The sequence below is a fragment of the Ranitomeya variabilis genome, chromosome 2 (genome assembly GCF_051348905.1).
Source record: "Ranitomeya variabilis isolate aRanVar5 chromosome 2, aRanVar5.hap1, whole genome shotgun sequence".
NCBI classification, from domain to species: domain Eukaryota; kingdom Metazoa; phylum Chordata; class Amphibia; order Anura; family Dendrobatidae; genus Ranitomeya; species Ranitomeya variabilis.
The window spans coordinates 106,595,788-106,621,477 of record NC_135233.1 but is presented as its reverse complement, the minus strand read 5'-3'; the positions used below and the strand labels follow the sequence as shown (position 1 = coordinate 106,621,477).

General features: G+C 43.9%; 1 protein-coding gene across 1 annotated transcript in view; it reads left to right on the top strand.

The window, feature by feature from the left end:
• Window positions 1-25,690, top strand: part of XRN2 (5'-3' exoribonuclease 2) — a 121,852-nt gene that overhangs the window by 87,318 nt on the left and 8,844 nt on the right. The window contains exons 21-27 of the mRNA XM_077282782.1: window positions 9,730-9,813; window positions 10,362-10,459; window positions 21,031-21,110; window positions 22,314-22,370; window positions 22,458-22,526; window positions 23,728-23,862; window positions 23,948-24,078. Coding sequence (XP_077138897.1) covers window positions 9,730-9,813; window positions 10,362-10,459; window positions 21,031-21,110; window positions 22,314-22,370; window positions 22,458-22,526; window positions 23,728-23,862; window positions 23,948-24,078 — 654 coding nt within the window. The remainder of the gene's footprint in view (window positions 1-9,729; window positions 9,814-10,361; window positions 10,460-21,030; window positions 21,111-22,313; window positions 22,371-22,457; window positions 22,527-23,727; window positions 23,863-23,947; window positions 24,079-25,690) is intronic.

Below are 25,690 nucleotides of genomic sequence, written 5' to 3'. Positions count from 1 at the left end.
TCCTATTAATAGAATGCAATCCACATTTTGTATGCACATGCTGCGTTTTTTTTCCGCAGCAGAGACGCATTCCGGAAAAAAAAGCAGCATGTTCATTAATTTGCGGAATCGCGGGGATTCTGCACACATAGGAATGCATTAATCCGCTTACTTCCCGCATGGGGCTATACCCACCATGCGGGAAGTAAGCGGATCATATGCGGATGGTACCCAGGGTGGAGGAGAGGAGACTCTCCTCCGGGCCCTGGGAACCATATAATTGTTAAAAAAAAAAAAAAAAAAAAAAAAATTAAAATAAAAAAGTGATATACTTACCTTCCGGAGTCCTCCCTCCTCTCAGCGGTGCATGTGGCAGCTTCCGTTCCCAGGGATGCTTTGTGCAAAGGACCTGGGATGACGTCGCGGTCACGTGACCGTGACGTCATCCCAGGTCCTTCGCACAAAGCATCTCTGGGAACGGAAGCCGCCGCGTGCACCGCTGAGCAGATCGGGGGCCGTCGGAAGGTGAGAATAACCATTTTTACATTTTTTTAAATTATTTTTAACATTAGATCTTTTTACTATTGATGCTGCATAGGCAGAATCAATAGTAAAAAGTTGGTCACACTTGTGAAACACTATACTAAGTGTGACCAACCTGTCAATCAGTTTTCCAAGTGATGCTACAGATCGCTTGGAAAACGCTAGCATTCTGCAAGCTAATTACACTTGCAAAACGCTAGTGGTTAGAGGGAAAACGCATGCCAATTCCGCATGCGTTATACCCACGGCAGGAGTTGCAGAATTGGTGCGGAAGTTTCCGCGGCAATTCTGCAATGTGTGCACTTAGCCTTAGGGTATGTGCACACATTGCGGATTTGGCCCTGCGCATCCGCAGCGCTTTTCTATGCATTGTACAGTACCAGGTAAACCTATGTCTAACCAAATCCGCTGTGCACATGCTGCGGAAATTTCCACGCAGAAACGCAGTGGTTTATTTTTCGCAGCATGTCAATTCTTTGTGCGGATTCCGCAGTGTATTACACCTATTCCATAATAGGAATCTGCAGGTGTAAAAACGCAGGCAAAATCCGCGCTGAATCCGCACGTCATTTTACCTGCGGATTCTGCAGAATCCGTAACGTGTGCACATGCCCTTTTTCTTATATATTTGCGCAGTGTTTCAAATCTACAACGTGTTCATCTCTTGTGGGTCTTCTGAGTTTTATGTGCAGATTTTCTTAAAAAAAATGCAGATGGATTTTTTTTGTTTGTGCTTTCTACATCAGCGAGGTGTATTCAAGAACTTATTAATTGAATGAAGAAATTCCAGAAAATTAAGAGACGTTTCGGTCAATACCTGAGCAGTTGACACTGCAGACTTTCACACTTCTGCACAGATCTCCTCTACCCAGATGACTGACTGAAGGTCAGGTATTGACCGAAACGTCTCTTAAAGGGAAGGTGCCACCAGTTTTCTTGTAGTTATTTTTTTTTTTTGTGAAATTAAGCTTAAAATAGTAATTTAAATGTGTTAATGCAATATTTGCACTGTCTGCAAACATCTCTATATGAAAGATTATATATATATATATATATATATATATATATATATATATATATATATATATATATATATATATATATATATATATATATATATATATATATATATATATATATATATATTTATATTTATATTTTACAAGTAGGGGGAGCATTTTCCGTTTTAGACCTCATGCAGCTATAGTAAGACTTACCAGCTTTACTGTTAGCTGAAAAATTGGGGCAGTAACTGCTGACATCACCATTCCCCTCCCCTTTTGGGTGGTCTAGTATCCCTGGGGCAGAATGAAGAGTAGCATCACAGGGCAGAGCCATTTTGTGTGTGACAGCCCTGTGACCTGCTATCACCCAGCAGTTACTGCATCAGATGCACAGCTTGTTTACAGAGCATCATACTACATGTCTCTCTCCCTCCCCCCTCCCTCCCCCTCCCCCTCCCCCTCCCCCTCCCCCTCTCCCTCCCCCTCCCCCTCTCCCTCCCATCAGTCTCTCTCAGCCATACTAGTGTATCTCTCCCCTCCCTCCACAATGCCTGGCCCTTCACTGCAGACCTGGAGCTCCTTCTTATCTTACTGATGGATGAGTCACAGACAGCTGGCTCTGATAATGCTGATCCTACACTGTTCCTCCTTGATGTCTTTGCAGTCTCTGGTACTCTGCCTGCTGGGCCCAGACTTTTCTCCTGCATTTTACTTCTGTCAATCTAGGATCTGTTCTGAAGCAGTAATGCTTCTGTTAGCAGATCCTATTGACAGGAGACAAATCACAACGGAGGGCCCCATGAATATGTCAGCAGAACACTCCCACTGCTGTGAATTGAGCAGCCCATAGAGGCGTGCCCAGCTCACTGCTAATGCTGCTGCAATGTTAGAGATTGGCCTGACCCTATCGGTTATCTCCTATGACCATGGGGTGCCATATTATGACCATGGGGTGCCATATTATGACCATGGGGTGCCATATTATGACCATGGGGTGCCATATTATGACCATGGGGTGCCATATTATGACCATGGGGTGCCATATTATGACCATGGGGTGCCATATTATGACCATGGGGTGCCATATTATGACCATGGGGTGCCATATTATGACCATGGGGTGCCATATTATGACCATGGGGTGCCATATTATGACCATGGGGTGCCATATTATGACCATGGGGTGCCATATTATGACCATGGGGTGCCATATTATGACCATGGGGTGCCATATTATGACCATGGGGTGCCATATTATGACCATGGGGTGCCATATTATGACCATGGGGTGCCATATTATGACCATGGGGTGCCATATTATGGCCATGGGGTGCCATATTATGGCCATGGGGTGCCATATTATGGCCATGGGGTGCCATATTATGGCCATGGGGTGCCATATTATGACCATGGGGTGCCATATTATGACCATGGGGTGCCATATTATGACCATGGGGTGCCATATTATGACCATGGGGTGCCATATTATGACCATGGGGTGCCATATTATGACCATGGGGTGCCATATTATGACCATGGGGTGCCATATTATGACCATGGGGTGCCATATTATGACACTGATAGTGTCCTGCTACTGCTGTGAACACAAGATGTCAGCCTTCAGTGCCTTCTTTAAACTCCTATAAAAAACACAAAATATAACAAAGATTTGATTGCATTTGAAACATAACAGCATGTTATGCTATATTACATTGATTTGTTAATAATCTACAAACGCGGTACCTTCCCTTTAATTTTCTGGAATTTTTTCATTCAATAAATAAGTTCTTGAATACACCTATGAGTGCCAAGTATTTCTACATCGCAGCTGATGGATTTGGTTATCCTACTTGTGCACCACCAGAATTCCAGAAGTGCTGAGTTTTCTTAATTCTTTCTACATCAGGACTGATCATTCTCCAAATTCTCAGGTAAAATCTGTAGTCAGGGAAGACACTGTTACCTTACTGAGATAGATGACAGTTGGTGCTGCTGGGATTCCATGTAGTGTTTGCAGGGCAGGGGCTAAAGGAAGAACTCCTCCTACCCCATACCCCTCCTGTACACATAGGAGATGGCAGTTGCTACTGATAATATTCCATCTCCGTAATGTAACATCTGTCTTTACTGAATACAGATTTTACATGTAAATTGAGAATTTTGGGAATGAACAGTCGTGATGGAGAAAAAAGATCTATCTGATAAGGACATTTATAATATACTAGCTGAAGAGCCCGGCGTTGCCTGGGCATAGTAAATATCTGTGGTTAGTTATAGCACCTCACTTCTCTTATTTTCCCATCACGCCTCTCATTTTCCCCATCACATCTTTCATTTTCCCCCTCACATCTTTCATTTTCCCCCTCACATCTCTCATTTTCTCCCTCACACCTCTCATTTTCCCCCTCACTCCTCTCATTCCCCCCTAACACTTGTCATTTCGACCTCACACTTGTCATTTCGACCTCACATCTGTCATTTTCCGATGACTCCACTATTTTCCCTCACTCCTCTCATTTTGCACTCACACGTTTTCATTTTCACCTCACACCTCTCATTTTCACCTCGGTATATACATGTTTGTCATCTCCCTTATATATAGTATACACCTGTATGTCATCTCCTGTATATAGTATATACCTGTATGTCATCTCCCCTGTATATAGTATATACCTGCTGTGTCATCTCCCCTGTATATAGTATATACCTGTATGTCATCTCCTCCTATATATAGTATATACCTGTATGTCATCTCCTCCTGTATATAGTGTATACCTGTGTGTCATCTCACCTATATATAGTATATATCTGTGTGTCATCTCCTCCTGTATATAGTATATACCTGTATGTCATCTCCTCCTATACATAGCATATACCTGTATGTCATCTCCTCCTGTATATACTATATACCTGTAGGTAATCTGCTCCTGTATATAGTATATACCTGTGTCATCTCCTCCTGCATATAGTATATACCTGTATGTCATCTCCTCCTGTATGTAGTATGTACCTGTATGTCATCTCCTCCTGTATGTAGTATGTACCTGTATGTCATCTCCTCCTCTATATAGTATATACCTGTGTGTCATCTCTCCTGTATATAGTATATATCTGTGTGTCATCTACTCCTGTATATAGTATATACCTGTGTCATCTCCTCCTGTATATAGTATATATCTGTATGTCATCTCCTCCTGTATTAGACCTCGTTCACACGTTATTTGGTCAGTATTTTTACCTCAGTATTTGTAAGCTAAATTGGTAGCCTGATAAATCCCCAGCCAACAGGAAGCCCTCCCCCCTGGCAGTATATATTAGCTCACACATAAACGTAATAGACAGGTCATGTGACTGACAGCTGCCGTATTTCCTATATGGTACATTTGTTGCTCTTGTAGTTTGTCTGCTTATTAATCAGATTTTTATTTTTGAAGGATAATACCAGACTTGTGTGTGTTTTAGGGCGAGTTTCGTGTGTCAAGTTGTGTGTGTTGAGTTGCGTGTGGCGACATGCATGTAGCGACTTTTGTGAGATGAGTTTTGAGTGGCGACATGCGTGTAGCAACTTTTTGTGTGTCGAGTTGCATGTGACAGGTTAGTGTAGCAAGTTGTGTGCAGCAAGTTTTGCGCATGGCGAGTTTTATGTGTGGTGCCTTTTGAGTATGTGCAAGTTTTGTGTGAGGCAACTTTTGCATGTGTTGCAACTTTTGTGCATGTGGCAATTTTTCCGCGTGTGCAAGTTTTCCGTGTGGCGAGTTTTCCCATGAGGTGAGTTTTGCACGTGTGGCGAGTTTTGCATGTGGAGAGTTTTGCGCGTGGCGAGTTTTGAGCGGCGACTTTTGTGTTTCGACTTTTATGTGGCGAGGTTGGTGTATGTGTGGTGAAATGTGTGCTGAGGGTGGTATATGTGTTCGAGCACGTGGTAGTGTGTGGCGCATTTTGTGTGTGTGTTCATATCCCCGTGGTGGTGTGGTGATTATCCCATGTCAGGGCCCCACCTTAGCAACTGTACAGTATATACTCTTTGGCGCCATCGCTCTCATTCTTTAAGTCCCCCTTGTTCACATCTGGCAGCTGTTAATTTGCCTCCAACACTTTTCCTTTCACTTTTTCCCCATTATGTAGATAGGGGCAAAATTGTTTGGTGAATTGGAAAGCGCGGGGTTAAAATTTCACCTCACAACATAGCCTATGACGCTCTCGGGGTCCAGACGTGTGACTGTGCAAAATTTTGTGGCTGTAGCTGCGACGGTTCAGATGCCAATCCCGGACAGACATACACACACACATACACACATACACACATTCAGCTTTATATATTAGATATCATTTTTATGTGTACTTTTGATTTATGGAATAAAACTTTTAAACGCCAGTTACACTTTTTAAGTCGGAGAGATCGTCCAACAATCCATCCAGTTTAATAAGTATGGGGGCCTCCTGGCTCTCCCCGACCGATGGCAGTAGAGAGAATGATCTGGCACTTTGTGTTTCCAACAATTGATTGTTTTGTTCTGTAAGACATAAGCTGCAGTCAAGTCTGGCAGCGGCTCCTTCAGGGAATGCACAAGCTGTCGAGCTCTACTGTGTATTTTGACTGACCGCTACTAAAGGCCTCATTCAGATGTCAATAATTTTTCCTGCAGTTAAAGGGAACCTATCACCCTGTTTTTTTCGGTATGAGATAAAAATACTGTTAAATAGGGCCTGAGCTGTGCATTACAATAGTGTAGTTTGTGGACCCCGATTCCCCACCTATGCTGCCGAAATACGTTACCAAAGTAGTCATTTTCGCCTGTCAATCAGGCTGGTCAGGTCGGATGGGCGTGGCTTCTTCCCCCAGATATTGCGTAGTTTTCCGTTGGTGGCGTAGTGGTGTGCGCATGTCCAACGTCCCCAATCCTGCACGGGGGGGGTGAAAATAGCAGCGATGTCCGTTATTCCATTGGTGGTCGGTGGGCGCGGCCATCTTCCTTTGGCCGCGCGTGCGCAGAAGCGGCGCTCTGCTGGCCGCGGCTTCAGGAAAATGGCCGCGGGATGCCGCGCGTGCGCAGATGGAGATCGCGGCGGCCATTTTCCTGAAGCCGCGGCCAGCAGAGCGCCGCTTCTGCGCACGCGCGGCCAAAGGAAGATGGCCGCGCCCACCGACCACCAATGGAATAACGGACATCGCTGCTATTTTCACCCCCCCGTGCAGGATTGGGGACGTTGGACATGCGCACACCACTACGCCACCAACGGAAAACTACGCAATATCTGGGGGAAGAAGCCACGCCCATCCGACCTGACCAGCCTGATTGACAGGCGAAAATGACTACTTTGGTAACGTATTTCGGCAGCATAGGTGGGGAATCGGGGTCCACAAACTACACTATTGTAATGCACAGCTCAGGCCATATTTAACAGTATTTTTATCTCATACCGAAAAAAACGGGGTGATAGGTTCCCTTTAAAAGGAATCTGTCACCACATTTGACATATCTAAACTATTAATATGGGTATAGAGGCTATAGACTGCTGAAAAAGTCATACCTGTATGTCTCATATGAGATGCCTTGTGGATAAATTATTCGTTATCACTTTATATAAATTACATCTTCCAAGCTATGGGGAGGATGTTGTCTGGAAGATAACTCTGACCCCAGAGATTATTTTACATGAAGGGGGAGTTACCAGTGTGAGACAAGTAACCAACACAGAGCAGTAAAACTGAACTTTGTCTTCCTGCAAACAATTTTTGTTTCTCTCGGAGCGCTGCTGTATTGCAACAATATTGCTGCCCTGTCAGCGTGCGAGATGGAAGCTGAAGCTGAGAGGAACCTGCAGATGTCAGTGAGATCAGGACAGCAGAGCCGCCATCACACATCACTCTGGTAACTCTCCATGTACAGTAAGCTCTGGGGGCAGAGTTTTCTTCCAGGCACCATTTGCCTCAGAGCCTGTATGAGGTCATTTATATTAAGTGATAAAAGATGTTTTCTCAACAAGACATCTGCTATGAGACATACAGGCATCGCTCTCCCCAGCAGTCTATAGCCTGTATGCCCACATTAATAGTTTAGATAGGTCAAATGTGGTGACTGATTCCCTTAAACAACAAAAGAAATCCAATCTTCATCAGTGTTTTGCATCAGATTTTCTACAGTGTTTGGCCAGTGTCTGTTTTTAACTTTAGATATTTCAGTGATTTCCTCATGGGAAAAAAAAAATTGTAAAGCTTACAATACCCATTGCAATGTTAGAAATAACAGTACACAGATGACAGTGCGTGCTGTCAGTGATTTCTCACAGTCCTGGACCCTTAGATTTGTATGGGTAATTTTGATCTGTGACTCAAAAGTACGTAGCTTCTTGATTTTTTTTTTTTTTCTTCTTTACACTTAGACCCTAAAAAAGCCATGTGGACAGTTCCATAGATTATAATAAGCATCTATTCTATACGTGAAAAACACGGATATAATACAAGTGTAAACACAGATCTCTGCACAGATCACAGACCATGCAAGGTTGGATTGAGTAATAGGGAGTTTTTACATGCCAAGGATATCCAGATTCGGGACTATAAAGAGCCAATAGGTGGCTTTTTAATTCCAATGCTATATAAAAGCCATGTATTTGTATTTTCCCTTAAAGGGAATCTGTCAGATTTTTGCTATGGAATCTGAGCACACCATGATGTAGGGGCAGAAATCCTGATTCCAGTGATGTCACTTACAGTATTATGCAGTTCTGATAGAATCTGTGTTTTCTCTGCTGTAGATCCAGCATTGGTCAGAATGTGCACTCTATATAACCCCGCCCACACCCCTGATTGGCAGCTTCCTGTGTACACACAGCATTGTCAGCAAGCTGCCAATCAGTGGTGAAGGCGGGGTTATACACAGCTGGACTGCTTGGCACAGGGCAACTAGTCCCAGTGATCTCCTGCTGATAAAACACTGATTGTATTGAAACTACAATATGCAGCCAAAGTGCCACCTCTCTGGAATTGGGGTCTTTGTCCTTATGTTATTCTGCTCTCTGATTAAATAGCAATAACCTTCTGATGGATTCCCTTTACAGTCATCACCTTTGCAGTATTATGTTAGGTGTCTGGAGAAAAAAACCACATGACTGTAATTTCTGTTCCCTTGTTCGTTTTTATTCACTTTTTGCTACAGAGATTATTTTCAAGTGTGCCCCTTAGTATTACTTTCCCACCCAGTCTTCCGACTTGATATGGAAGCATTTGCACGCATACCACACTCAGTATTTATTAGGGCTTTTTACACTTTCCATACAGTCCACCATGCAGTTGCATCTCCCCTTGGAATAGTATTTTTGAATTTACTCTTAAAACTTGGCATGTTCTGGGAATGCCATTTTTCTTAGAGACTTGTAAATAAAAAAATAAAAAAAATTCTACTCAAATAATTAAAAAAAAAACTCTGAAAGAATACATGCTAAATGTGATCTTAAAAACTGGACTGCATTTTGGGCAGCACGGTGGCTCAGTGGTTAGTGCTGTAGTCTTGCAACGAACACATCCGCAAGGAGTTTGTATGTTCTCCCCATGTTCGCGTAGGTTTCCTTCAGGTTCTCTGGCTTCCACCCACACTCCAAAGACATACAGATAAAGAATCTAGATTGTGAGTAGAGTTGAGCGAATTTGTTCGGGTCCCTGCTTATTTGGCAAGCTATAGCGCTTATCGAATAAGCTGCAGAGGGAACCCGAGTACCTGGATCACTCCGGATGATCAGTTGTTCGGCTCCGCAGCTGCATTTGTCGCTGCTGTGTGACAGGCACGACACATGCATGGAGAACCCAACAAAAAGGATCTGCATGCATGTGCAATGACTGTCATACAGCCGCCACACATGCAGCTGCGGAGCTGATCAGCAGGAGCGATCCAGGGAGCCAGGTTCCCTCTGCAGCTTATTCGATAAGCGCTATAGCTTGCCCAATAAGCAAGGACCCGAGCAAATTTGCTCAACTCTAATTGTGAGCCCCAATGGGGACAGTAATGATGTCTGTAAAGTGCTGTGGCATTAATGGTGCTATACAAGTGGGTAAAGTAAATAAATCTAAACTTGATAGAATAAAAGTTGACGCTTCCCCATCCTGAGACTTTGTGAAGTTGGCCGGTACTGTTTCCGGCTCATTAGTCGTCTTGCGATTCTCTGCGCCTTCTTTAGTTAATTGATTGCTTCCTTTCCCCTTCAGGTGTTGCTCTGTTGCCATTTGTTGATGAGCGGCGCCTAAGAGCTGCTTTGGAAGAGGTTTACCCTGACCTCACTCCTGATGAAAGTAAGATTATGATATTCGTCGGTGTTGTCTGTGTAATCACGAAGGTTTTTTGCATTAGCGTACTTGTCGTTTATGCTCTGCCGGGCTGCAAATGAACAAGATATAATGGATGGCTGCTATTGATTGCCTTTAAACAAATCTGTGACCTTTTGCTTCATAGATGATTTAATTGCAGTAAATTGAATGATCCTTGATGCAAAAATGGAGCCTTAGCGGGTACAAAGTAGAATAGAGCCACCTTGCATTAAAACTTGTTAATTAAACTCTCATTTGCAGGTTTCTTGTGTGACTTAAATGATCTGTTTTCACAGGAAAGCTTTTTTACGAGTATCTGTTAAAACCACAACCACCAAACAATTAGAAAAAGTGGGAATTTTAGCTGTGTAATTAAGTTTCTAAATTGCTTTATGAAAGCCGAAATCATTGGCAGGAATGAATTAGCTTGTGTTTGGATTATACGTTAATGAACTTAATGGCGGCTGTTGAAGATACTCAGAAAAAGGAACGGTTTGCGCTAAGCAGTGTTCTCTCCCTTCTCTTTATTTTAGAAAGAAGAAATAGTCTTGGCGGTGATCATCTGTTTGTTGGGAAAAATCATCTCCTAAATGACTTCATACATGAGCTCTACAAGACCAATGCTGGAGAGGTACAAATAACCGCAGTTTATTAATACTGTTCATTTTGGTAGATGACATTTAAACCGGCATATGAAGGCTTGATGCATTATAGGTTTGATCCTGGTAAGTAATATTAACTAAAAGTATTAATGACTTCCTTTTGAACTGAGAATTAGTTTAACCAGTTGCTTACTTAAAGGGAACCTGTCCCCATGAAAATTCAGTCAAACCTGCAGGCGGGATGCTATAGAGCAGGAGGAGCTGGACGGATTGGTATATCGTTTTGTGCGAAGATTCACTATAACCTGTTATCATTTGTAGCTCTGCTCTTTCTGGGACTTTTGGTCCAGTGGGCGGGGCCTAACAGTCACTGACAGTATTCTACTTGAGATTGCTGTGCGTCACTGATAGGACCGAAAATCCCAGAAAGAGCTGAGCTTAAAATGATGAAAACACAGGTTATACTGAATCTTTTCTCGCAAAACTGTATATCAATCATCTCAGCTCCTCCTACTCGATTAATTGGTGCCTGTAGGTTGGACTGTATTTTTATGGTGACAGGTTCCTTTTAAAAGTCACCAGTCAGATGGTTTTGCTTCACTTCACCACCACCACTATCACATTGACCAGTCTTTGAAGTAAATTGATAGTGACTATTGTGGTTTAATTGATGTCTAGAAGAGGGTACAAAATCGCGGAATCACTGCTGAACTGCCTATGGCCCGATGCTGCAAAGGCAATAAACATTGATCTAGTGCACATGCCTATGAAGTGGGACCCGACAGCATGGGCTGTGCTTCAGGAACAGTTCTGTGAAGTTGGACCCTGTTTGGTGTGTCACTCACGCCACAATGGGCATAATTATAATCTTAACTTCTCCGCCCAGATGACTAGTAGGAGGTATTTGGCATTACAACTGCTCCTCCCAGATGACTAGTAGGAGGTATTTGGTATATAACTTCTCCGCCCAGATGACTAGTAGGAGGTATTTGGTATATAACTTCTCCGCCCAGATGACTAGTAGGAGGTATTTGGCATTACAACTGCTCCTCCCAGATGACTAGTAGGAGGTATTTGGTATATAACTTCTCCGCCCAGATGACTAGTGGGAGGTATTTGGCATTACAACTGCTCCACCCAGATGACTAGTAGGAGGTATTTGGTATATAACTGCTCCTCCCAGATGACTAGTAGAAGGTATTTGGCATTATAACTGCTCCACCCAAATGACTAGTAGAAGGTATTTGGCATTACAACTGCTCCTCCCAGATGGCTAGTAGGAGGTATTTGGCATTACAACTGCTCCCCCCATTTGACTAGTAGAAGGTATTTGGCATTACAACTGCTCTTCCCAGATGACTAGTAGAATGTATTTGTCATACAATTGCTCCGCCCTGATGACTAGTAGGAGGTATTTGGCATTTCAACTGCTCCTCCCAGATGACTAGTAGGAGGTATTTGGTATATAACTGCTCCTCCCAGATGACTAGTAGAAGGTATTTGGCATCACAACTGCTCCTCCCAGATGACTAGTAGGAGGAATTTGGTGTATATATACTGCAACCTCCTACTCTCTCTGGCCTCCCTCTAGGACTCTGGCACCACTCTAATCCATCCTACTCTGCTGCCCGACTAATCCACCTGACTTAGTTATTCCCCAGCCTCTCCTCTCTGCCAAGCCCTTCACTGGCCTCCTATTGTCCAGAGGCTCGAGTTCAAAACCCTCACAATGACATACAAAGCCATCCACAACCTGTCTCCTCCATACATCTGTGACATGGTCTCCCGGTACTTACCCACACGCAACCTTCGATCCTCTCAAGATCTTTCTCTACTCCCCTCTTATCTCTTCTTCCCACAACCGCATGCAAGACTTCTCCCGTGCCTCCCCCCTACTCTGGAACGCTCTACCCCAACACATCAGACTCTCACCTACCACGGAAACCTTCAAAAAGAACCTGAAGACCCACCTCTTCCAACAAGCCGACAACCTGCAGTGATCCTTAGTCTGCTGAACCGCCGCCGCACCACCATCTCTACCCTCTCATGTAGACTGTGAGCCCTCACGGGCAGGGTCCTCTCTCCTTCTGTACTTGTGTGTGCCTTGTTTTGCTCATGCGTATTGTGCTTGTCTGTATCTGCCCCTTTCACATGTAAAGCGCCATGGAAGAAATGGTGCTATCAAAATGTATAATAAAAATATTTGGCATTATAACTGATCCACCCAGATGACTAGTAGGAGATATTTGGCATAGAACTGCTCCGCCCAGATGACTAGTAGGAGATATTTGGCATAGAACTGCTCCCCCCAGATGGCTAGTAGGAGGAGTTTGGCATAGAACTGCTCCGCCCAGATGGCTAGTAGGAGGTATTTGGCATAGAATTGCTCCTTCCAGATGGCTAGTAGGAGGTATTAGGCATACAACTGCTCCGCCCAGATGGCTAGTAGGAGGTATTAGGCATACAACTGCTCCACCCAGATGACTAGTAGGAGGTATTAGGCATACAACTGCTCCACCCAGATGACTAGTAGGAGGTATTTGGCATACAACTGCTCCACCCAGATGACTAGTAGGAGGTATTTGGCATAGAACTGCCCCACCCAGATGACTAGTAGGAGGTATTTGGCATAGAACTGCTCCGCCCAGATGGCTAGTAGGAGGTATTTGGCATACAATTGCTCCTCCTAGATGGCTAGTAGGAGGTATTTGGCATAGAACTGCTCCGCCCAGATGGCTAGTAGGAGGTATTTGGCATAGAACTGCTCCGCCCAGATGGCTAGTAGGAGGTATTTGGCATAGAATTGCTCCTTCCAGATGGCTAGTAGGAGGTATTAGGCATACAACTGCTCCGCCCAGATGGCTAGTAGGAGGTATTAGGCATACAACTGCTCCACCCAGATGACTAGTAGGAGGTATTAGGCATACAACTGCTCCACCCAGATGACTAGTAGGAGGTATTTGGCATACAACTGCTCCACCCAGATGACTAGTAGGAGGTATTTGGCATAGAACTGCCCCACCCAGATGACTAGTAGGAGGTATTTGGCATAGAACTGCTCCGCCCAGATGGCTAGTAGGAGGTATTTGGCATACAATTGCTCCTCCTAGATGGCTAGTAGGAGGTATTTGGCATAGAACTGCTCCGCCCAGATGGCTAGTAGGAGGTATTTGGCATAGAACTGCTCCGCCCAGATGGCTAGTAGGAGGTATTTGGCATAGAACTGCTCCGCCCAGATGGCTAGTAGGAGATATTTGGCATAGAACTGCTCCCCCCAGATGGCTAGTAGGAGGAGTTTGGCATAGAACTGCTCCGCCCAGATGGCTAGTAGGAGGTATTTGGCATAGAATTGCTCCTTCCAGATGGCTAGTAGGAGGTATTAGGCATACAACTGCTCCGCCCAGATGGCTAGTAGGAGGTATTAGGCATACAAGTGCTCCACCCAGATGACTAGTAGGAGGTATTAGGCATACAACTGCTCCACCCAGATGACTAGTAGGAGGTATTTGGCATACAACTGCTCCACCCAGATGACTAGTAGGAGGTATTTGGCATAGAACTGCCCCACCCAGATGACTAGTAGGAGGTATTTGGCATAGAACTGCTCCGCCCAGATGGCTAGTAGGAGGTATTTGGCATACAATTGCTCCTCCTAGATGGCTAGTAGGAGGTATTTGGCATAGAACTGCTCCGCCCAGATGGCTAGTAGGAGGTATTTGGCATAGAACTGCTCCGCCCAGATGGCTAGTAGGAGGTATTTGGCATAGAACTGCTCCGCCCAGTTGGCTAGTAGGAGGTATTTGGCATACAATTGCTCCTCCTAGATGGCTAGTAGGAGGTATTTGGCATAGAACTGCTCCGCCCAGATGGCTAGTAGGAGGTATTTGGCATAGAACTGCTCCGCCCAGTTGGCTAGTAGGAGGTATTTGGCATACAATTGCTCCTCCTAGATGGCTAGTAGGAGGTATTTGGCATAGAACTGCTCCGCCCAGATGGCTAGTAGGAGGTATTTGGCATACAATTGCTCCTCCTAGATTGCTAGTAGGAGGTATTTGGCATACAATTGCTCCTCCTAGATTGCTAGTAGGAGGTATTTGGCATAGAATTGCTCCTTCCTGATGGCTAGTAGGAGGTATTTGGCATAGAATTGCTCCGCCCAGTTGGCTAGTAGGAGGTATTTGGCATAGAATTGCTCCTCCCAGATGACTAGTAGGAGGTATTTGGCATATAGCACAATGATCATATCATTTGTAGCAAAAAGGCTGTGATTGGCTGAACAGATCTGACCTGCCAGTTGCAGCAAGCGCCCCTCTGCCCACTGCACTGAATAAAGGTGTCCCGCTGCAGGGAACAGGGTATTTGGGGATTTTAGCACAACAACTATTTCCCCGCAGAACATACAGTGCTTCTATTTGCTCGAACACTTCCTGATCAGGCCGTACTGGTTTGTTCTATGTAACTTCTTACCACATTTAATGATACAGTTTTAGCATGATGATAGAGCTATTAATGAGCCTAGTAAAGTGGTGGTAACTGCAGTGTATCCGCTGACGGATTTCCGTTAGAGCAGAGCCAGCAGCAATTCGGAGGACTGAGATTCACTGTTTAGAATGGTTTGTAGTTATTGTATAATTAATACAACATTAAAGGGGGTGTCCCAACGATTTCCTACCCATGATAACGTGCTAATCACTGGCCGGCCAATCGCTGCGATTCCATACTGATCACGAAAAATAGGCTCTGAAAGTTCATGAGATTGTGACACAGCAGCTGCTCATGTGCTGTGCGGACAGCCAGTCGGGAATCCCTGCTCATGCACAGCTGCCGGCCTGGCAGCTTCCCTGAGCTGGGAGAGGCTTACAGACCGAAAAGTGATTCGCTCACATGTGTCCCCTGTGGTGCCTTCTGTTCCTCCAACAGTGGATGAGGGGTGCAGTGGTTAGCCGAAACCACGCCCGCCCTGAGCTGTGATTTAGACTTGCCTTTGTGCTCCCCATAACACGACCACGGAACCAAGAGAAAAGGAAAACCAATCTGAATGGAGGAGACAGCTGGAGGCAAGCAGACGGCACGCAAGAAATGTATATTGACTTTTCAGTCCCAAAAAGGAAGGTAGCTTAATCTAATTCTGGGGTTACTTCTCATAATGTTTTGTAGGTTGTGATAGTTGGAGCCTGTTCTAATTAGTCAGATGCACGGTACCCGCAGATTGTGTACGTGTCCCAGCTGGTTTGGGCACATGTGGTATTATCGCACCACTCGCCTCTTTATGCAAAATGTAGCGATGACTGACAGCCACTTTTATAGGGGTTCTCTGGGAACAGGAAAATAAAAACCAAAAGGAAATGTCATAATAAATTTTCTAAATTATTTTAATTGGCAAAATGCAATGGTGTTGTCTAGGAGCTTAATTGTTATCAAATAGAAAATGGCCGCTGTCTTGTTACTGTCAGAAACTAGAATGTTAGGACAGGTGCCTGTGAGCATGTGCAGTGTCCGCTCCTCTGCTGTGACCTAGAGATAATCTATGCAATGTTGTTCAGAATTACATTGGCGTGTAAAAGTTTGAGCACCCTTAGTCAAAATTACTGTTGTGAACAGTTAAGCAAGTTGAAGATGAAATGATCTCTAAATGGCCTTGAGATAAAGATGACACATTTCCTTTTTTTTGTAAGCGAGAAGAAAAATTTTATTTATTTTTTTTACAATTTAAAATTACAAGATGGAAACTGTGTGCTGATGCAATTGTTTAGCACCCTGAATGGTTAGTACCTAGCAGTACCCTCTTTTGCAAGTATTACAGCTTGTAAACACTTTTTGTAGCCATCCAAAAGTCTCTCGCTGCTTGATTGAGGGATTTTGTTCCATTCTTCCAGTTCTGTGAGATTCCTGGGTCATCTTGCATGCACTGCTATTTTGAGGTCTAGCCACAGATTTTCAATGATGTTCAGCTTGTGCCTTTTGAAGTCTATTTTGGGTTTTCATGTGAGTTGAGGATCATTATCCATTTGTAGACATTTTTTTTTCTTTTTTTTTTTTTTTTTAATACAGATGTTATGTTTTCAGCAAGAATTTGTTGAAATTTCATTGAAGCCATTCTTCCCTCTACCCGTGCAATGTTCCCTGTGCCATTGGCTGCAACACAACCCTAAAGCATGATTGATCCACCCCCCCATTGTTAATAGTTGGGCGAGATGTTCTTTTCCTGAAATTCTGTGTTCTTTTTACTCCACACATACCTTTGATCATTGTGGCCAGAGTGTTCTATTTTTTAACCTAATCAGTCCACAGGACTTGTTTTGAAAATGCATGTCTTGTTTAGATGTTCTTTTGCATTCTTTTGATGCTGAATTTTATGGTGAGGATGCAGGAGAGGTTTTCTTTTGATGACTCTTCCATGAAGGCAATATTTGTGCAGTGCTCTCTGAACAGTAGAACAATGTACTACAACTCCAAAGTTTGCTAAATCTTTCTGAACATCATCTGCAGTCAAGTGGGGGTTCTGATTTGTGCCTCTAGCAATTCTACTAGCAGTTCTCACTGAAATTTTACTTTGCTTTCCAGACCTTATCTTGACCTCCAAGGTTCCTGTTAACTGCCAATTCTTATTTACATTCCGAGGAAAGGGCAAAGCGTTTTCAAGTTGCCATCTTCTTATAGCTTTCTCCTGCATTGTGGGCCTCCACCATTTTCATTTTCAGAGTGCTAGGCAGCTGCTTAGAAGAACCCATGGCTGCTGTTTTTTGGCACAAGGTTAGAGGAGGCTGGGTTTTCATAAAGCTGGGAAATTTGAATCACCTGGCCTTTCCTAACGATAATGGTGAACAAGCCATAACCCTGATAGGCCAAGTAAGGTCTGAAACCTTGGTCAGTTACCTGAGCACACAAATGCAGTGTGGGAGTTTGCTGGTTTCTCAGTCGGGACCGGAGGATATGTATGAGTTATGCATACTCCCGACCAGTGGGCTTATCCTCTCTCCATTCAGCTCTATACAGCAAGGCTGCTCCCTCTCTAGTGACGGGGCGGACTAGAGGAGGCGGCCTTCCTCCATACAAGTATATGTAGTGTGAGGCTGCGTCCACAGGTCGGGAGTATGAATAATTCTGCGTGAGCTTGAGGGATTCATAAGTCTGCAGTCACACAGAGTGACTGCAGTTATCATGGGTGCCGAAACATGCCACTGTACAGGGCGCTCAGAAGGTCGAGCAGCCTCTTCTTACTGAAGCACCTCTGGTATCTCCAGCATTAGGTCAGGTAGACTGGGTGGACAGCAGTGTGAGCAGCCTCTTCTTACCTCAGCACCCTGCTATCTCCAGTATGGGATCAGATAGACAGGATGGACAATAGTGTTTCTCAGCACCTCTGGTATCTCAGCTGTATTGGATCAGATATACATGGTGGACAGCAGTGTAAGAGGCCTCATCTTACCTCAGCACCTCTGGTATCTCAGCTGTATTGGATCAGATATACATGGTGGACAGCAGTGTAAGCGGCCTCATCTTACCTCAGCACCTCTGGTATCTCAGCTGTATTGGATCAGATAAACATGGTGGACAGCAGTGTAAGCGGCCTCATCTTTCCTCAGCACCTCTGGTATCTCAGCTGTATTGGATCAGATATACATGGTGGACAGCAGTGTAAGCGGCCTCATCTTTCCTCAGCACCTCTGGTATCTCAGCTGTATTGGATCAGATAAACATGGTGGACAGCAGTGTAAGCGGCCTCATCTTACCTCAGCACCTCTGGTATCTCCGCTGTATTGGATCAGATAAACATGGTGGACAGCAGTGTAAGCGGCCTCATCTTACCTCAGCACCTCTGGTATCTCAGCTGTATTGGATCAGATAAACATGGTGGACAGCAGTGTAAGCAGCTTCATCTTACCTCAGCACCTCTGGTATCTCAGCTGTATTGGATCAGATAAACATGGTGGACAGCAGTGTAAGCGGCCCCATCTTACCTCAGCACCTCTGGTATCTCAGCTGTATTGGATCAGATAAACATGGTGGACAGCAGTGTAAGCGGCCTCATCTTACCTCAGCACCTCTGTTACCTCAGCTGTATTGGATCAGATATACATGGTGGACAGCAGTGTAAGCGGCCTCATCTTACCTCAGCACCTCTGGTATCTCCGCTGTATTGGATCAGATAAACATGGTGGACAGCAGTGTAAGCAGCCTCATCTTACCTCAGCACCTCTGGTATCTCAGCTGTATTGGATCAGATATACATGGTGGACAGCAGTGTAAGCGGCCTCATCTTACCTCAGCACCTCTGGTATCTCCGCTGTATTGGATCAGATAAACATGGTGGACAGCAGTGTAAGCAGCCTCATCTTACCTCAGCACCTCTGGTATCTCAGCTGTATTGGATCAGATAAACATGGTGGACAGCAGTGTAAGCGGCCTCATCTTACCTCAGCACCTCTGGTATCTCAGCTGTATTGGATCAGATATACATGGTGGACAGCAGTGTAAGCGGCCCCATCTTACCTCAGCACCTCTGGTATCTCAGCTGTATTGGATCAGATAAACATGGTGGACAGCAGTGTAAGCGGCCTCATCTTACCTCAGCACCTCTGTTACCTCAGCTGTATTGGATCAGATATACATGGTGGACAGCAGTGTAAGCGGCCTCATCTTACCTCAGCACCTCTGGTATCTCCGCTGTATTGGATCAGATAAACATGGTGGACAGCAGTGTAAGCAGCCTCATCTTACCTCAGCACCTCTGGTATCTCAGCTGTATTGGATCAGATATACATGGTGGACAGCAGTGTAAGCGGCCTCATCTTACCTCAGCACCTCTGGTATCTCAGCTGTATTGGATCAGATATACATGGTGGACAGCAGTGTAAGCGGCCCCATCTTACCTCAGCACCTCTGGTATCTCAGCTGTATTGGATCAGATAAACATGGTGGACAGCAGTGTAAGCGGCCTCATCTTACCTCAGCACCTCTGTTACCTCAGCTGTATTGGATCAGATATACATGGTGGACAGCAGTGTAAGCGGCCTCATCTTACCTCAGCACCTCTGGTATCTCCGCTGTATTGGATCAGATAAACATGGTGGACAGCAGTGTAAGCAGCCTCATCTTACCTCAGCACCTCTGGTATCTCAGCTGTATTGGATCAGATATACATGGTGGACAGCAGTGTAAGCGGCCTCATCTTACCTCAGCACCTCTGGTATCTCCGCTGTATTGGATCAGATAAACATGGTGGACAGCAGTGTAAGCAGCCTCATCTTACCTCAGCACCTCTGGTATCTCAGCTGTATTGGATCAGATATACATGGTGGACAGCAGTGTAAGCGGCCTCATCTTACCTCAGCACCTCTGGTATCTCCGCTGTATTGGATCAGATAAACATGGTGGACAGCAGTGTAAGCGGCCTCATCTTACCTCAGCACCTCTGGTATCTCCGCTGTATTGGATCAGATATACATGGTGGACAGCAGTGTAAGCGGCCTCATCTTACCTCAGCACCTCTGGTATCTCAGCTGTATTGGATCAGATATACATGGTGGACAGCAGTGTAAGCGGCCTCATCTTACCTCAGCACCTCTGGTATCTCAGCTGTATTGGATCAGATATACATGGTGGACAGCAGTGTAAGCGGCCTCATCTTACCTCAGCACCTCTGGTATCTCCGCTGTATTGGATCAGATAAACATGGTGGACAGCAGTGTAAGCGGCCTCATCTTACCTCAGCACCTCTGGTATCTCCGCTGTATTGGATCAGATAAACATGGTGGACAGCAGTGTAAGCGGCCTCATCTTACCTCAGCACCTCTGGTATCTCCGCTGTATTGGATCAGATATACATGGTGGACAGCAGTGTAAGCGGCCTCATCTTACCTCAGCACCTCTGGTATCTCAGCTGTATTGGATCAGATATACATGGTGGACAGCAGTGTAAGCGGCCTCATCTTACCTCAGCACCTCTGGTATCTCCGCTGTATTGGATCAGATAAACATGGTGGACAGCAGTGTAAGCAGCCTCATCTTACCTCAGCACCTCTGGTATCTCAGCTGTATTGGATCAGATATACATGGTGGACAGCAGTGTAAGCGGCCTCATCTTACCTCAGCACCTCTGGTATCTCTTCTGTATTAATGGAGTGCATATGCCTATATGTGAAGGACTGAGCTTCCTACTGTACATGCCACCTTTGCAGATCAGGGTTCAAAAACTTCAACTTTGAAGGGATAGAACAAAGCACTATGTGCCCCTTTTGTGCTTTTTTATTTTTCTTTATTTTTCTAGTAATGAGTTTAGTGTTTTAATCTTTTTTTTCTGTAGCATTAACCCGGTGACATTAGTTCTTAAGTGAGTAGTCCTGGTAAAATAAATCTTTGCCTACAGGACAAAATACGTGATAAACAAATATAACAATCTGCGTCATACTTGCCTGCAGCCACCCACCTGGATCCAATGCAGGTCGCTTTGTGGTTTGCATGGAAAGTTTGCTTTTTTCTAGTCAGCCCCTTGTGCTTGTAGTTAGGGAAAATGGTATACTTATTGCATTTTTATTCCAATACTCGAAGCTGTCATATTGAATATAGCTTAATATTGTCTGTTGTTTCATTTCTATAGCCAACTGGAATACCGCCCGAGCTGTGCCACGGAATTCAGGGAATGCTTGAAATTAATGATGGGGCAGTCCTTCCCAATGAGTAAGATATACAGAATTCAGCATTTTGCAATCTAAATAATGCATGAACTGTGTGGCTTTTATACGTGTGCAAAAAACATGTGAACACATGCATGAGAACTGTGGTCTCTTTGGCATTTTTTTTCCCATAATTTTCTTGTGTTTTGTTTTTTTTTTGTTGTTTTTAATGCACGGTTTTCTAGATATATTATGTTCTCAAGTTCCTCTTGTAAGGGAAAAATAGTGAATTTTAACAGGAAAAAAAAATTTGCCTGAAAAAAATGCTGCACAAAATGGTGAATAAAGCCTCACAAAAAAAAGTGGAGAACCTAACCAGAGTCTAAGAGAGCTATGGTGACATGTTGTGCAACAAATACCTTTGTGCAACTTGTCTGCTACTTGTTATCGCATGATTATTTTAGAGCTGTGATTTTTGCCATTAAAAAATAAATGGCCAAAACTCTGCAAAGTTGCACGCTGATTAGTCACGTGACTTTCATTGAAGTCTATGGCAAGTGAGTCACGTGTGACTTGCGAACAGCTACAGAAAATCTAACACATTTGGAAGCTTTTGCAACTGTTTTGCAGTCACAGTGCAACCCTGTAAGAAATGGTTATATGTGATGTCTCAATGCAGCACTGCTATTTGTGTCGCACGACACATGTTGCCGTGTAGCCCCAGACTTGTGTGCTGAAAGCAGACTGGAACATTCTATTTTATGAGACAGAGTATTCACCTATTTTAGTCTGCACTAAAAATGGATATTTATTATACTTGAATCAGATTTGTGTGGCAAACTTCCCAATTCAAGTAATTGGGTCAGTGAAAAAAAAGGTCAGCACATGGATACCATCTCGGCTGCAAGCTTGTGCTGTCAATTTGTCACTGGTTGCTAGAAGACGAAGAGGCATCCAGCAGTTTGTTGGGGCTTTTTTGCAAAAAAAAAAACCAAAACACCGCGATTAAAAAAAAAAAAAAAATCGCACAGACCAAAAACTGATTAACTATGGATCTAGGAGAGACAATTTTTTTTACTTATATGAAGAAAAAAGAAAAAAATATTTCTTAGTTTGGCTTTAGTCTGAAATTTGGATTCTGTTGGATATACTGAATATTTTATATTTAGTTCAGAGGTAAAATGTAATTACCTTTTGAATGCGTGTTAATATATTAGCTTTTTTGCAGTTTTTCAGTCTTACTGCCCTATTTTTTTTTTCTTTGTAGGATAGTGGAGTCTCCTGTGCCTATGTTAAGGAATTTAACACAAAATTATGCAATTAGGTATGTATTCTAAGATCACGTGTGTGCATATAAGAATACTGAAATGCTCCCAGCATCCAGATAATTATTGTTTTTTGTTTAATTTAGCATCAAATTTAAAGACCCTCAATTTGAAGATGGTTTTGTGTTCAAAGCTGTGGTTTTACAAGGAGCCAAGTAAGTAACCATGATTAAAGGGAGTATGTCGGGTGATTTGTGTGTAGTATAGTAATAATGTCCTGAAGTAGGGCTAGGGCAGCCCTTTCAGGATATGTAGCTTTCATTACTGTACGTGGCCCCCTTGTATTGCTCTAAGTTCCAAATTTATTGTCGCGCGCCAGCATTTTAAGCATTACAGTACTGGCCCCAGATTCCTGCACTCCCTCAGAAATAAATACCTCATGGTCCCTTCTATGGGCTCTATATTCAGGGATCTTCTGCGCAGGCTCCGGCGACTTGCACTCCATTGACCTCTGGTGTGCTCACCGATAAGGTGCTCTCCCCACTTCCTCCCTGCATAATCATCACTATGTACATATAGTTCCTAGTGATGACTGTGCAGTGAGGGAGTGGGGCGAGCATAATATGGGCCCACACACTGGAGGTCACAGCGACTCGCCTGCGCAGAAGATCCCTGAATGCAGCGTCCATAGAAGGGAGGATGAGGTATGTATTTCTGAGGCAGTGCAGTTGCAGGATTCCGGGGCCATAACTGATGCTGATGGAGGGGATAGTATTGTAATGAGAGGAGGCAGGGATTTCTTCCAGGCACCGCACACCCCGGAGCCTGGAAGAAATCATTAGCATAAAGACACATTATAACATTTCTCAACAACAAGACCATTAATATGAGGGCTACGGGTAGGACTAGTGTAACATTTCTATTACCTGGATGCCCTTATTAATAGGTCATATACGTCCTGGGGGTGGTAGATTCCCTTTAAAATGTGGAGCCCAAAACTGGATCCCATATTCCAGATGTGGCTGCACCAATGACTTATAGTCCGATTGTGATGCGATTCACTCCATCCAATCAATGATGCCGGCTGTCATTCATTTATATAAATATTGTCTCAAATTTTCCCTTCTTTGGGCGTGTGGTAGTTCTTATTTGTGTAAATATCCTCCAGACTTATTGCCTCGTGCCAGCTTGACTTGCTGGCACAAGACAATAAATTTAGCACCTAGAGCAACACAAGGGGGCCACGTACAGTAATAAAACTTACAAATTCCGAAAGGGCTACCCAAGCCCCGCTTCAGGATACTATTACTATTCTACACACATCATCTGACAGATTCCCTTTGAAGAAGAAAGGAATTAAGAAAATGTTCCTATTTTATGTCAGAACTAAATTCTATTCTTCGCCTGGTCATGTAGAAAGCCATCAGTTACATTAAAACCAGGAGATTGGGAGAAATCCAATAATAATGGAAGACCTTGGAGGCCACAGCTAGGTTTCAATCGAGACAGAAAGCCAGCCCACCTGGATCAGTCGGCTTTTCGAAAATTGGGGTAAGTGGCTGCATTGTTCCATTTTACATACCATTCGGGTTGTTTCAACATTTATTGACATTTTGACTTGCCTTTATATTTCAAGCCATGTGATGCCACAGACCAGAGGAGCATCAAGAGGTGGACAGTACAGCAATGCTCCGCCGCCTAATTACAATCCTGTAAATGCGTATCGAATGCCCAGTCATCACCAGCAGATTCCCAACTTAATGCAAAGTAAGTTCAGGGTTTTGCTAAATTCCGGTTTTTAATCTTGGAGGACCTGTCACTTGCTCAAAAAATGAAGTTAAATATCTTGTGGACATCGCTGAGTGCCCCTGATTTTGATGCTGTTTTCCGTTTTTCCCTGTGACGCTCCATTGCATAGATATTCACATTTGTTTCTTTTGGAACGCAATATGTGAAATTTCTGCTTGCAGTCCAACTGGACGTTTCTTCAGAGTCTTCTATGGGGTGTGCACGTTCACTCCTCTCTCGAAGACAATGCTTAGCAGCTGGTCTAGCAACAGCTCTCTCTCCAGCTCTGATTAATGGCATCTGGGAGAGCGGGATGAAAGCACCCATATCCACAGAAATTGCCTGTACCTGGTTACAATACCTACATAATGTAGACAAGGCCAAGGAAGCACAGGTGCAAAATACAACGAACAACACTCGGACACCTACCATGTATAAATGGGCGTAGAGGGGGTGCATGCTTATTATAAGCTCACACCGATGAGACTTGTATAAAGTGCCAGTCACACAAATACAGAGTGCACCATGTTGGCTTACTCCCTGTTGGTCACAGTCATTCTAATAAATCAGGCCGGCTGCCCAGCACTTAAGTGCTGAATATACAGAAAATAACTTTGTCACACGTCTGAAATATTTTATCATTGGGTCGATGTCTTGCTATGTTTGTTACTAATAAATATAGTAGTTACTTTTTTAATTATCTTTTTGTAATAAGAGTTCAGTTATAATTTATGCATATTACGCTAGACAGATTGTTTTTTCCCTCATGTATTTCGTAGATTACATTTTATATTCTGATGAAATGCCCTTGAAATTACCATTAGGCCACATTCACACATTCAGTATTTGGTCAGTGTTCCACTCCTGGTTTTGGCCTAGAAATACTGATGTAAAATACAGACCTAATACTGAATGTGTGAACGTGGCCTTAAGGTCCATAGTCCAAGCAAACAGGTAACATCAGTCTGGTGTATTTCTGAATATCAGTATGTGATGAGCTAGCTAAGTACCACTATCCTTTCTGGATTGTTCAGTATTGTTTATCTTTGATATTTCTCTTGGATTGCCCTCACATTATGATTCATGGGAGTCCAACCTCTGCTCAAGTGAGTGGAAATGGCGCTGATTACCGCTGTGTAGGGAAATGCTGAAAACGCTGCGGCCTCTTTTTTTTTTTTTTTTTTTTTTTTGCATCACTTGGGGTTTCCGAAGTCAAACTCTCACTAATCCTAAAAAAACATATCCATTACAGAATAAGAATATGGTAGCATATATCTTTTGAAGAATAGGAATCCCCTTTAATCATAATCTGTTCCATATTGGCTAGATCCAGCATATGCAGCTTACCTCCAAGGCTATATGCGCACAGTGCGTTTTTGATGCGTTTTCGCTGCGGTTTTTCCGCGCGGTAATGGGCCAAAAACACTATGGAATCCTTATGCAAGCTTATTCACTGACAATCGTGAAGTGTTCCGCACATGATCAGTAATTTTCCTTAAGTATTTGCAGTGCGTTTTTTCTGCAGCATGTCAATTGTGTTTTTGCATCTCTTTTCACCCACTGAGTTCAATTGAGTCAGTCTAATCCGTAG